This window comes from Helobdella robusta (assembly GCF_000326865.2).
Source record: "Helobdella robusta unplaced genomic scaffold HELROscaffold_116, whole genome shotgun sequence".
Classification (NCBI taxonomy): Eukaryota; Metazoa; Annelida; class Clitellata; order Rhynchobdellida; family Glossiphoniidae; genus Helobdella; species Helobdella robusta.
Genome location: NW_008703643.1, coordinates 5,293 through 19,651, shown reverse-complemented (window position 1 = coordinate 19,651; position 14,359 = coordinate 5,293). Strand labels below are relative to the sequence as shown.

The window sequence follows — 14,359 nt, the reverse complement described above, 5'->3', positions numbered from 1 at the left end:
TGTTTTGTTGTTATTGGTGATGGTCATTCAGTTGTTGGGTTGTGTTTTTTATTGTGCCGTGTTGTTGTTTGTAGCTGTGGTAAAATGGATCGTAGAGTAAAAATAATTTTTTAGAGGACGTGAATAACGATAAAATATTGCTCTAGCAAATAAAATCAACGCAGCAACACAAACTGTTTGTGTTAATTAATCACTAGTGTTTTTTTAAGACGAAAACCTTTTATAATTTTTGAAAAAAAAACTTTTTCAACTGGCAAAACAGCAACAACAACAACACTACAACATAAAAAAACAATAACGCAACAACAACATCAGCAACAATAACACAACACATCAACAACAGCATAACACCAAAAATATTAACACAACGTCACTACAACCGCAAAGCATCTTGCGCGGAAAACTCCCTTTCTACAAAACGTGACAAGATTCTGTTGGAAAAAACTTTCTAGGAAAGGCAAACCATGATGGAAAAAAAACAAACATCAGACGAACAACGATGCAACAACAAATTTCGCAACAATTACTGCATAGCAAATTAATATAACACAGAAAACAATATAACAAAACAACAACACTCTATATTATCACGGCTAAATAGTTCAAAATCGTTTTGGTTAGTTCTGTCCAAACGCACGTATATCTCAAAATAGAGATGTATAGTTTAATTATCACAGCTTCAAACAACAACATGGCACAATAAAAAAAACAACACCACATCAACAACCTCTTCATTAATAACAACAAAACCATTAGAAAATATTAATAAACCAAACGTTCATACACACAAACACATAACCACAGGATTAATCCACACGAACAATTACAAAATCTAATAACACCATAAAATCAACAATCTCATCATAATACGCCATGGTGTAGCGGTAAAGTGCTTGGCAATGCTATTGCAAGGACCGGATTCGGTTACAGAAAGGTCCCGGCTTATTGGATGCAATGGGTGGGATGCGTGGTTTTACGTGTATTTACGTGAACTGTCTGTCTGCTGTTGATGTGTGAATTTTAATTATTATATAAATAAATACAATCGATCATACTAATGATACAAATACAACCATTAGCAACAATTAAAATACAGTGAGTATTACACAACAATACCAACAGCAAAAACTGTTGAAATTTTTTTCCAAAAGCTTGAAACACAACATAGCATGGCATGACAAGGCTGACCTCTTGGATAATTTCCCATTAATTAACTGTTAATTTTAATTAGCGGTTTTAATCTGTTAAATTTCTGCATTGATTAATGAGATCACGCTAAACAGTCATTCGTTCCTCGATTTATTTTTCACTCTTTCTCTCTTTCTTCTTCTTTCTCTCTCTCTTCCTCTCTCTCTTTCTCTCTCTCTTTCTCTCTCTCTTTCTCTCTCTCTCCTTTCTCTCTCTCCTTTCTCTCTTTCTCTTTCTTTCTCTCTCTCTCTCTCTCTCTCCCTCTCTCTCTGTCATGCGAAAATTAATTATCAATTGATATATCTTCTATAGGAGTCAACAAAATTTTGAAATTATTAAATGTTTGGAAACATTTTTGTTTACACTTAAAAATTTAATTTTTCATTAGAATTACATCAACAAATACCATGAAGTCCTGGCTATTTGATAAAATAAATATGACTGTTTGTTTAGCTTTCAATTAAAGAGAAAAATCAGAATAGACAAAAGTTATAAAGATGATTCTAACATAACAAAATAATCAAAACAAAGTGTCTTATAAACGTGTTTGGCACGCTAGAAAATGTTTTTATTCATTTTATTTTTTCGTTTGTTTTATTTTTTCCTTTCTTTTAAACTAATGAAAATAAATATAAATATTTTTTATTATAAATTTTGTATTATAAAAATATTTCAAAGAAATTAATTTTGTTCAGACGGTCGGTGATGATTATGGAATCTAAAAAATGACAACGCACTTTTTAAGATTTTCAATACACCAGCAATGTAAAAACTTAAAACAAAAAATCATTAAAAAAAAGCTTCACGAAAATTAAATTTTTAACAAAAAAAAAAAAAAAAAAAAAAAAAACCAACAATGCAATGAAAGACAACAAACAAGAGCATGAGTGGCTTCGATTGTGTTGTTTGTCTCTCCGTCAAGAATTATACCCTGACATCAAAATCGCAGAGTTGCTTATTCGATTAAATGAATATTTGACAGCCTGACATGCCCTAACAAGTTTTATTTTTAAATAAAATCATCTACCAGAACAAAAATGGAAAATGAAGTTTGATTTTTCTTGGTTTAACACACAAAATTGGTAGTTGTTAGAAAAGTGAAGCAAATTTGGTAAACATTCAAAATTATCCCACTAAATTTGATAGCGATACATATTAAACATAACATTGTGAAATAATTTTCAGTCATTATGACAATATCATAGTAACATTACATTTTAACATAACAATTCTTACGAGGTGGCTTACACTTGTGTGTATGCGGCGTGTGTGTAGTGTGCGCGTGTGTGTGTGTGTGTGCGTGAGAGAGAGAGAGAGATTTGCACTTGAAACGTTCTTTGATGCGGAATGAACTGCGTGCGTTGGCTGATGCAAATGCAGACTTAAACCAAAACTGCCGTTTTAACGTTCACATACTTATCTGCTATGATGGATTGATGTATCATTGATTGTGATAATGATGATGTAGATGATGATGATGATGATGATGATGATGATGATGATGATGATGATGATGATGGAGGTGATGGTGGTAGTAATGATGTTAATACGATGATGATGATGATGATGATATTGATGATGTGGGTGGTGTTGGTAATGATGATAATACGATGATGATAATTTTGATGATGGTGACCAGTCGATGAGTGTTATTTATAGCGAATATTGTGAAGATTAATGGAATAATAATAATAATAACATTAATAATAATAAAAATGTGATTATATGACTATGATGAGGATTATACTTATTCCCATCATCATAATGTTATTCTTCTTCACATATCAGCGCTCCTAACAGGTTTTGAGGGTTAGGCGTATATTCTCTGCCATGAATATCTGCGAGGCGTCGATAAGAAATTCATAAGAAGTTGATGACATTGATGATGATGAGAATGATGATGATGATATTGATGATGATGATGATATTGATGATGATATTGATGATGATGACGACGTAAACGGTGAAATTGATGACGATGATGAGGATGAAGAAGAAGATGAAGATGATGATGGTGGTAAAACGGTGATGAAGATGATGATGATGATTTTATAATTATGGTATGAAGACGACGATTAGGGCGATGATGATTACTATATTTATTTTTAAAATAATGAATGTTAACACGCACGCTATTACACACACACACACACACACACACACACACACACATATATATATATATATATATATATATATATATATATATATATATATACATTTATGTGTGTGTGTGTGAGTGTGTGTGTGTGTATGTGTGTGTGTGTGTGTAAGTGTAGTGTGTGTGTCCAAAAAAGAAACCATAGACTTCTATATAGTAAATTGTATATATATGTCCATGAAAGATGCCATATCTATTTAATAAAGAAAACAGTAAAATTAAAAAAGTCACTGATAACGAGAAATGCTAATCACCGGAACAAAGGCCTGAGTTATACAAATCCCCTGCTGGAAATGATTGTCGATATATATATATATATATATATATATACATATATATATATATATAATACATATAAAATAAATATATAAAATATACATATAAATATAATATAATATATAAATAATATATAAAATAATAATATATAACATATAATATATAAAATATACATATGAAATATATACATATACATATATATATATATATATAGAGAGAGAGAGAGAGAGAGAGAGAGAGAGAGAGACAAGAGGATGATAATTCTGAAAATTATATCAGCCACGACTGGCACGGAGTGGTTGCTTGATATTATTGCATAAAAAATGGCCAGCAATAACATTATGAGAATGATGGCAGCTGGTGATGATGATGACAAACAAAACGTGGATGGCAGAATGATGATCTGTTAGGAGTTTTAAATAATAAAATGGATTTGTTTTAGAGCTATTGGTTTTTCTTAAATACGATTTGGTCATTTGTGTTTCTTTTAGCAATATATTTTTATGTTACAACACAACTGAATAGTAAAGCTTTCTTGTTCAGCTTTTTGATAGAAAAAAATAAATAAAATGATTAAATTTACTTTGAAATAGAATTTTTACATGATTGAAAAAATTTATGGGAATAAATTTTTTTAATTTAATTTGTTGCGTGTATGACTGTTTAACGTTAAATAGCATTCTTTTCCTTGCAGTCCATGTTTAATAAAATGTCCTTAATGAAATTTTTTCTGGGAGCCAACTAACAAACGAATGAACAAACAAATAAACGAATGAACAAACAAATGAACGAATAGACAGACAATCAAACAAACAGACAACCTTTCCAGTGCAACCGTAAAGTAGCCTGCACTCTATGATCTCAAATAAATTTTGTTGTTTCAAAAATTAAATGGGCAATCAAATGTCCCAGCGCTTTCGTGTGCGAGTTGATGAAATTAACTTAATGTTTAATTTAACGAGAATCTGAAAGTGAATAAAAAACTGCAAAGTTTGCGAAACTTTTGTTATTTGTCGAGATTTAGGGAGTTTAGCCATAAAAAGGGGGGTTTTGGGCTGACACCACCCACATTAATTTCTTCCCAATTTTTAAAAACTTTACAACTTCCAAATTTACCCCAAACCAATTTCCGCCAACGCTATTGATTTATTATAAAAATTGCATTTTTCGATTTGACAATTCGAGTTAAAATTGTAGATTTTATTGCAAAATTGCAAAAAAAAGTTGCTGATGAATGAAATAACAGGTTTCAAAGTTAGAGAAGTTGGCGGTAAATAAATTTAAATAAAAAATTCACCAGAGGATAACAAATGATTACCGGATTCTTAAAATTTCAATAGTTTGTTTAGAAGGAATAGTCCAGCAGTCGTCAATGGCATTATTATGAATATTACACAATTTTTGGTCAAAAAAATTATTTTCGAATGGTTGAACGTAGAATTAGCAGAAAAAATTAATTTCTCAATTAATTAAAAATACGAACTTCTGTCAATTGACAATTCTTGTAACATGTATCCAAATGATAAACGATTCAACAACCAAAATTAATGAGAGTAAAAATATTTAATTTGAATATTTAATACACGTTGGCTGTTTATTTTAATTTTTGAGAAATTTAAAAAATTTATTACCCTAATTAAACATTTATTCAATGGTTTCCAATAACTTGTCGATATAAAATAACAAATAGTTAATTTTTATTTAATTAATTAATTAATTAATTAAACAACTAAAGCGATTATTAAAATATTTAAAATGTAAAAGTGAAGATTTTCATTTAGAGATAATAAACTAGTGAGTGAGTGAAACTTATCGGTCGGTATAGCCACCAAACAAACATCATTGTGACTCGAACGATGCTGAAAAGAAAACGCTCTGTAAATATATCCAAGCGTCTCGTACGATCGTACGCACTATATATAATAATACCATTGCACGTAAGACCAGCCACCATAAACATACGCAGACTCAATTTGTTGGAGTTTTTCAGTTGTGTGAAAGAGCTTTCGATAAATTTAATTGAGTATATCTAAAATTTAAAAGGCATTTTTAAGGTGAAAGAATTTTAGGGTGAAATTTATTTTAGTCATCTTCATTGACTAAATTACTATGTTCCTCCTCGTTAAAAGTTTCGTTTATGTCTGTGTTTATGCTATTTTGTAATCTAGATTGTTGTTAAAATACACTGCAAATTTTTTATAAAATAGTTTTTTTATAAAATCAAAAAAAAATTAATTGAAAAAAGATAAAAAGAAACTAACCATGAATGAGAAATTTTTTCAAATGAACAAAAATCAAACTTGTTCTTAAAGTAAGTGAGCAAAACAAAAATGAAACATGTGATTTTTAATATTAGAAAACGGAATATCATTTTTATCAACGTAATGATAAAAAGAAACATCTTCCTCACACGTCATCACCAAAGTCATTTTTAAAATCATTTATTTCACCACCACTATCATCCTTAACGTTTGTCACCACCAAAATTACATCATCAAAATTCTCACCCCTCTATGTTAACGTTGGGGTAACCAGCTTCAGCACAACACTAAAATAATAAATAAATCAACCAACAAATAATCAACATCAGTTGCAACATTGTCTGCAACACCATACGCAGCAACATCATTCGCAAGCAACATTATTCGCAACTCGATGTGGATGCATCATTTCACCATTATGAGACGGCATCGTCATTCTTTTCATCCTCATCCGCAACAACCTCATCTCCAACATCATTAGTAGCCTCGTCGGGAGCAGCACCATTCGTCTTATAAATCGCAACATCATTTGCAACATTTTTTGCAACACTATACGCAACAACATCATTCGCGACATTAATCGCAACATAATTTGCCGCATCTTCAGTTGCATCACTGCTATCGACGGCATGCGTTGTACCGTCGCTGGGATAGACAACAACTTTTGTAGATGGTTTGATGATGTTGAGACTCTGAGACGTCGTGGTATCTCTCGAGAAATTGGCGTCACTCAGAGCAGCCATCAGTTTTTGGTGGTACTCCAACAGTTTGATCACGTCTATCGGCTTGATCGCTTTGTTCTTCGCCATTGTTCTCGCTATCTCTGAAATCGCTGATTTTAAAAAATATATTTAATATTCTTTTTGTTATAGCGACATAAGATATTTAAAGGTAATTAATTTTTTAACATTTCAATAATGCTGTCTAGTGACAAAAATTAGCGTATGATGTTTTAAAAACAACAGAAAAAAAGCATTTATAACGAAGCTGAATAGTTATAAGAACTAAAGAATATTAGTGAAATTAACTTGAAAATGTAATTAACAAGACTACACAATAGAAGGCGACCACAAACGCAGAAAAACAGCAACAAAAACCAACATCCCCTCTCTGACAAGAAGGATCTGGAAATGTGGGAATGATTTGTAGTAGGAGGAGGTACTGGTAGGCTGAATGTTGACTCAGCGTACTGCGAAAATGAGGGATTGAGAGCGAACAAGCTGGAAGACTTCAATTCAAAGTTCTGATTCTCGCTATTTGTTAATTTGCTGAGTTTGTCGTAGAGGATGTTGAAAGCGAGTTGTGTTGATCTAGGCGTGAGATTCTTAATGGCGTCGACGACGGAAGTTGAGCTGCCTTCGTCTGCTTGCGACGCTTCGTCGTCGTTCTTGAGTGAGGGTTTCTTAAACATTTTCATACTTCTTGGAGTGTTCAGGTCGGAGATGATGTTGGAATGACTGGCCCGTCCCATCATCTGCTCGGTATTTTGTTTGTGTGGTGTCATACGAACGTCATGGGGTTAACAGCTTTAATTCAATTATAAGTTATGTGAACCGAATACGTTAAGATAAAATTATTTGTAAAATTTAAAATTTTTATGTTGAACGATTTAAGGATTATTTTTTTTTATTTTGTTAGTAACTGATTTATGATCGGAAAATTCATCTACAATATAAAAAAAATTCTTCATAAACCTCCATGTTCAACATAAGATTAATTTTTCTGCTTCGTCTTTGATCCATCAAAAATTTTCGCTTCTTGTACGTATTATCGGCTTCCTTGTCGGTTTTGATGGACAAGGTTACTTTCACATTCTGGCCCGTCATAGCTTTAAAATCGATATCTTTCTGTATGAGGTTTGAAGAGAAGAGGGATGCATTTTTGGAGTTGAGAGCTGATAGGAGGGGTTGTAGCGTAGCGGCGAGTTGGGTAGCTGAACGCGTATTCAATCTGTTCTGTCGGAAGGCAGGTTCCTCATCTTTCAAGGCTGTTTCACTCTGCGTTTGTTTGTCTGCAGAGAGTATTAGGTTCGGATTTATAGATGCTTATAAGATAGCTAAGTTTATAAACGGTGTCTAAAAAATAACCTCTGTTAACAATCATTTCTGACATATCTTGATTTGACGAGGAGTCACTTTCCTCTATATGGACCATATTGTGAAGGCCAGGTTTTTTCAGACTGTCCGGTGCCTCGGCCTCCATCGTGTTGGCAAGGTCAACGGCAAGTGACTTTCTAACCTGTATTACATTCACTTTCGCATATTAATTTTTAAACTAATTTTTTGAGCAAATATAAAACTAAAAAATTTCAACATCTCTTTGATCCAAAACTTTATTTGTTTCGATGCTTTCTTGGCTGTCAATGAAGAGCGCTTGAATTTTTTCCTTTCCCCAGTTTTGCGACAAAATTGCTGAGTTTGTGTTTGCTACATCTTTTGAGAAATTGCTGAACATCTCAATTAGATTGAGATCTTTTATAGTAGAGTTAGTTATCTCTTCCGCAGTTTTTTTAATTTCCAACAGATCTAAATTTTAAAATTATTTTTGAAAATACTTGAAAATATATATCAATTTTGATATATAAAATTGCAAAAAATCACTAACTAAAAATATTTGGATCTAAATCTTTAACTTTTAACACGAGTTTCATATCCTTAACAGGCTGTTCAAAAAATTCGGTGTTTCCCACCAAATCTTGCGTTGAAGGCAGGTCCTGCCAAATATTCTCAATTTTCATCAAGTTTATCGGTTGGAGAGGTTCGACAGTGCTGCACATTGGGTCCTGGTTTTCGAGGTCACTGAAGAAATCTATTGCACGACCAAAATCATCTCTTAATGTCAGTGGCAATTTTTTCGGTTGTTTAAAAAAATCTTCCCAATTAGCAACAAAAGGCCTGAAACGTGAATGGTTCACTTAAGCTAATTTCGGTATCGTTATGACAAAAGATTTTCTACAAAACTAGATAGTATTTCAAACAATTGAATCTACATACCACATATCTTCTTCCTTTAAAAGAGTTTCGTTTAGTCCAGTGTATTTATAATCAGAAGTGGACAGCTCCCACGATAACATGCTGTTCAAATTAGTGCACCCTTGTCCAATGAAGACAAGTATTCCGTTAAGAAGATTTTCATTCATAGACTCTAAAACGGATTTGAAAATTTTATTTTTATTGGATTCCTGCACCAGCAAATGTCTGAAGTAGCAAACGCAAAGCTTTTCACTGAACTTCTGGACATGTGGAGCTGCCAACTGGCTGGCATTCTTAGATGCGACGCTTTTTTTGTCCTGTACTATTATTTGTTCAGCCAGATAACTTATTTGATTTTTTAGAGAGTTTCTAATTATATTTTGTATAATGTTGGTCAGACATTTCCATTCACCGATATCTTTCAGACAACTCGAATATGAATTCAACCTGCAAATAATTAAAAAGAGCTTTTATAAAAAGTAGGTCTAGAATTATTAGAAAATCTCACAATGATATATTTTTCTTTACAATCGCGGATTTGTTTTCATCCTCCTCATCTGGCGCATCCTCTGCGAGACTTGCACGATAATCGTCTTCGTCGTCGTCATGAGTGCAATCTTTTCGACACTCAAAATTTTTCAGTAACAACGATTTACTTTTCTTTCTTTTAATTTTTGCTAATGTTTCTTGTAGAATCGTTGATTGAATCGTTGCTTCTTGCCTTATTTTTTTCTCTTTCGCCAATAATTCTTCGTAATGCGACGTTGGAAATTCGGCTGGTTGATCTGGCACGGTGTCTTCAAGTGGTAGCTTCTTGTCATGGTGGAATTCCCTCTCAATATCGATGAGTGATTTTAGTGCATTGAACATTTCCTTCTTTGACGACTCGTTGTATTTCATCTCGGCAGCCAGCCTACGCGTGCAAAAGGCTCTTTTCTTGGCAATGCGTCTTTGAAATTTAAATTAAACGCTACGACTAAATTCAATGAAATAAAAATTTCTACGGCTCATAATTAGCTTTGATTTTGATATATTAATAAAAAATTTAGACAGGGCTTCGCTATTTTGCGTTTTCATGTATGAAATGTTTTAAAACTAAGAGTTTTTGTTGAAATAGAGAACTTTGTTTAATTAACTTGAATAACGTTGGATGCCCCCAAAATATTTCACCGTAATTTAAAATGTTTTGTCTCCGTTATAATTTTTTCTCAGAACGCAAAAAAAATTTTAAAAAAATTTTTTACTTTGAATAATAAACTAACTCTTTTTCGTAATCGCTAAGTTCGGTGACTTTCTCTATTTTCGGCGGAAGCAAAACTATTCTTTCTTTGTTGAAACGTTCACCTGGCTCCCAATAAATCTCTCCGCGGGGATTTTTTTTCCATTTGTCATAATCTTTTTTATGTTTTTTTAAAATGGCATGCCATGTTGGTGAGATATCAATGAGTTTTTTCACAGGACTTTTTTCGCGATGCTTTTGCAAGTTAAATAAATGACTGAACGGACTGTGAATTGAATGTTACCAGAATTCATTCATTTCATTAGTTTTTATGCTAGTACTAAATCATTAGAAAATAATTGGAATAACAAATCAAATTACAAAATGAAGAAACGTTGAGAAACAGCAGGCAAATAAAAATTTTGACGATAGTTGTTTTGCTAAATATAAACGTTAGAATAAATGGAAGAGATAAAATAAAAACCTTTCCATGATAAAATCCTTCGCAACTGTTTGCTCGGTACCTTTTATGTCACGTACTTCATATTCAATGGGACGATTCAAGTTTTTCTTTTGTATGAGATACTTCAAGTAGGCCAACTCATCTTCCTCGTCAAATGGTTGTTCTCCCAGATCAATTTCTACAGGTTTTACGGGTTTTTTCTTCTTAACTCTGCACGACAAATTTATTTTCTAACAATTTTATATATAGTTAAAGTTATCTAATTTAAAATCATTTAATTTGAAACTCTACTCGGTGATTTTTATTTCTTGGTCTTGCGGTAGTTGGAGAATAATTGGTCTATATACTTTTTGTCTCACACGAAGAAAAGACGTTTTCGTATTTTCGCTTGAATTTGAACAAATCTCACTGTCAGATATTTTCGCTTTTACTGTTCGATCTTCCATACGAGCTGTTTTCATCCAAAAAGAATTAATTCATTTAACATTCAAACACATTTCCATACAAAGTTTTTAAATTTAAAAAAATCCTCATCGTATGAAGTTGCCGTTAACAAATATGTCCAACGAGAAACAATGAAATAAAATCTAAAATTGTATGAGCAACCTGGACAAAAATGCAAATTTTTCAATGACTCGTAAAGGATAAATTGGACATAATCGTTATCATCTTCATTTGTTATTTTCGGGAACTCAAAACTGTGGTCTGTTTATTTGAAACGTAATATTAATCAACTGATCTTACCTCATTGAAAATGAATAAGGCTAAAAATATAATATTTTATTAAGCATTTTTATTGCAAATGTTAAAAAATTTGCAAGTCCTACGAGATTTTTCTTCGTCATCGGAGAGATTTTCAATGTACAACCTTCCGTCAAACTTGGCTTCCAAATATCGAGCCAAAAATCTTTTTCAAAAAAAGATCGCTTAGTTTAAATTAGGAAAATATTATAAGTTATTTGGATTTACAAGCAGATATTAATTTTATCATTTGCTTTTTTTATTTTGAAAGTTTTTAATTTGAATTTTATTTGCATGCACTTGCAGTTGCGGGTCCAACGAAGATGCGGTAAAGCATTAGGTACAGCAATTAGATCCATACAAAGTTATTAACATATCTGTAAATGTAGCAGAATATTGAAAGATTATAACACAGTTGCCTTCTTTTTTAAATTAAACCAACGAACGACAAAAAAATTATCAAAACGAACATTTAGTCTTGAATTAAAAAATTAATGAGAAAAAAGCAGAAAGATATTCGTCACGAGAAATTCATCAAACCCGCTCTACATTTTGGATCCGCCACTTTGCACATGCATGGGAAAATAATAAAGCCATCGTGAAATGCCTTTATATTAAAAATGACAATTTTTTTTCATTAACACAAATTTGAGTAACTGAATAGTTCCAATTCAATCAAACAAATTTAATTTAAATTAACAATTTGAGATTTGTGGTTCTACTGTTCCTGGCAGCTCTTATGATTTCACACAGCAGAGGTCTGAGATCTCCATACTGCACGAGTCTTCTGTAGTCATCCAAGAACATTTTGCTGTAGTCGTCGTTCCCAACATCCTGGTAAGCGTTATAATCATCATCTACGTATTTTTCATCTTCTTCGTGATCTTCATCGCCCGCTTGTCTACTGCACATTTCTCCACACAGATCCTCTAAATCGAAGGTTTTGTGTTGCCTTTAATTTTTTTTAATTTTTTACTCATGTACTAAAGCAAACACAATTTTTTTAGATTTTGATATTTTAATTTGAGTGCACCTATTATCAACATAAAAAAATTTGGTTCTTTATCACTGGGCGTTAGTTCTAAATTTGATTTACAAAATTGCACTATTGCGATTGTTTGCAAATGCGTTTTATCAATGTGTTTCATCTTTTGTTTTTCATTTTAAGAACTTACATATCAGGGCAGGGTCCAAAGTTCGGTTGTGACGTCGCTACAAGTTTCAAAAACTTTTCTTTGTTTGATTTGAGTTTCTTTTTATAAGGATTTTCTTTTTTGTCTTTCTTTCCAAAAGACTCATCAGCAAATTTCGGTGGTCTCCTTAATATTTGGCTCATCATTTTTTTTTCAAGAGCCAGTTTTTTGGCCAAAAGTTTGTTATACAAAGACTTCTTAAAATGAGGAAAAAATATAATGTTAAACTTTAAATTTTGTATTTATTTAAGTTAATTTTACGTCTGAATTTGATTAAAAGTATTTCAAAAACAAAAAATATAACAATAACTCACTTCATCATCCGTATTCCCTGAAACATTCTTCAAAGAGGAGGGAAGCTCGGAGCGCAGTTGATCCAGTTTAAGTCCCAGACCTCCCAGTGATGGAAGGCTGCCCGTCTGCCTGTTGTAGAGATCGCCGTACAGAGAATCATCATCTCGGCTCACTAGCTGATTCCTCAGATCAACATCGTCGTAGTGGTACAAGCTGCATGTCGAGTCGTCCTTTTTTCGTATCTTGTAACTCACGCTGAAACTGAAATTTGTTTTTTTTTTTAATTTTTAATTAAAATCTTCTGGTCCCCATCAATGAAAATTATTGATTTTTTAATAAGAACGTAGTTTTATCTGAAATGAAATGTTGTTGGCGACAGATCAGAGCGGTTAATATTGATACGGTGCTAATGATCAAAAATTAAAATTGTTTCGTCCTATCAATGCGGCGTCTCCACAGTCCCGGCCACATACGAAACAAAATGTTACGTTGGTATAAAGACCTGCTGAAGTTTCAAAAATAAGTTAATTAACATAAACAAATAAAAAATGGAAATTTAAACTTTGAAAAGTTTTTCGTTGATTTCTTGAAAAAAGCTCTGCTCTGCCACTTGACAAAAGCTTCAGAACTGAGCGAACATTTGACGGCACATTTTGTTTGAACTCCAACAGATGGCGTTTTCTTTATTAACTTGCTAAAACTTGGCTGCAGCAGCAAAGTAAATCAAGGATCAAATAAAAAAAACTTCAAAATATGACCCTTCTCCCACCAAACAATTACTATTGTTTTAATGCAGTTGTTTAATTTACACACCACAAACTTAAAACTACCCCCCATAAAATTTGTTGCCAGGGGCGCTTGCCCTCTGCCCAACCTCTCCCCCCTCCAGTTCCGGGTCTGCAATTTTTTATTGAATCACGATGGAAATCTTATTGGAAATCTTGTTTTTCATGAAAAATGATTTGTATCAATTGTATTTAATTTCACATTTATTGTGAAAAAATTCAATTTCCGATTTTTAAAAAACAATTCTTTTTGCTGAGATTATAAATTAATTTCAATCTTTAATCAAGTTTCGCTCAAAATTATCATTCCTTTTACACAAACAGAGGTAGAATTGTTGTTTGTTATAGATTTATGAACATGTCAATTAAATCTAGATAAATGATTTAAGTTATTATTATTTAAATAGCTAAATTAATAAGACAAACAATGATATGTCTGTTTGGGATGGTCGTGAACGGCAGAAACATAGTGCTGAGGCTCTGAGTCATGTCGATCTGCTTGTTCATCTTGAAAATGCTCCTTCACAAAGTCAACTACGAAATGTTTAATCGAACTATCGCGTTGTCTTTATACGACTTATTTTACAATGTTTCAACTAATGTTGAGTAAAAATAATGATCAAATTTAGTTAACAATCTAACAATTCGCTATTAATTTATCACAAAAATATCAATTATTATTAGATAAAAAAACATATTTAAATTTTTATGTCCGGTTATTAAATGCAGAAAACAAACTGATCAGAGCATTTTTATGAAATTAAAATTTAAATAAACAATCATTTGTTTACTCTAATTGAACGCAA

The 14,359-nt window shown here is 32.0% G+C and overlaps 1 protein-coding gene across 1 annotated transcript; it reads right to left on the bottom strand.

The window, feature by feature from the left end:
* Positions 1-6,302: 6,302 nt before the first annotated feature.
* On the bottom strand, positions 6,303-14,060 carry HELRODRAFT_183710 (hypothetical protein; the record flags this gene model as incomplete). Its single annotated transcript, XM_009013298.1, has 19 exons — positions 6,303-6,718; positions 6,988-7,360; positions 7,581-7,897; positions 7,974-8,124; positions 8,218-8,411; positions 8,491-8,780; positions 8,880-9,305; positions 9,367-9,807; positions 10,121-10,363; positions 10,562-10,770; positions 10,888-10,991; positions 11,147-11,245; positions 11,368-11,447; positions 11,982-12,233; positions 12,457-12,671; positions 12,789-13,029; positions 13,331-13,473; positions 13,582-13,665; positions 13,980-14,060. The coding sequence occupies 19 exons, from the start codon at positions 14,058-14,060 to the stop codon at positions 6,303-6,305; spliced, it is 4,359 nt and encodes a 1,452-aa protein (XP_009011546.1).
* Between the last annotated feature and the right edge of the window lie 299 nt (positions 14,061-14,359).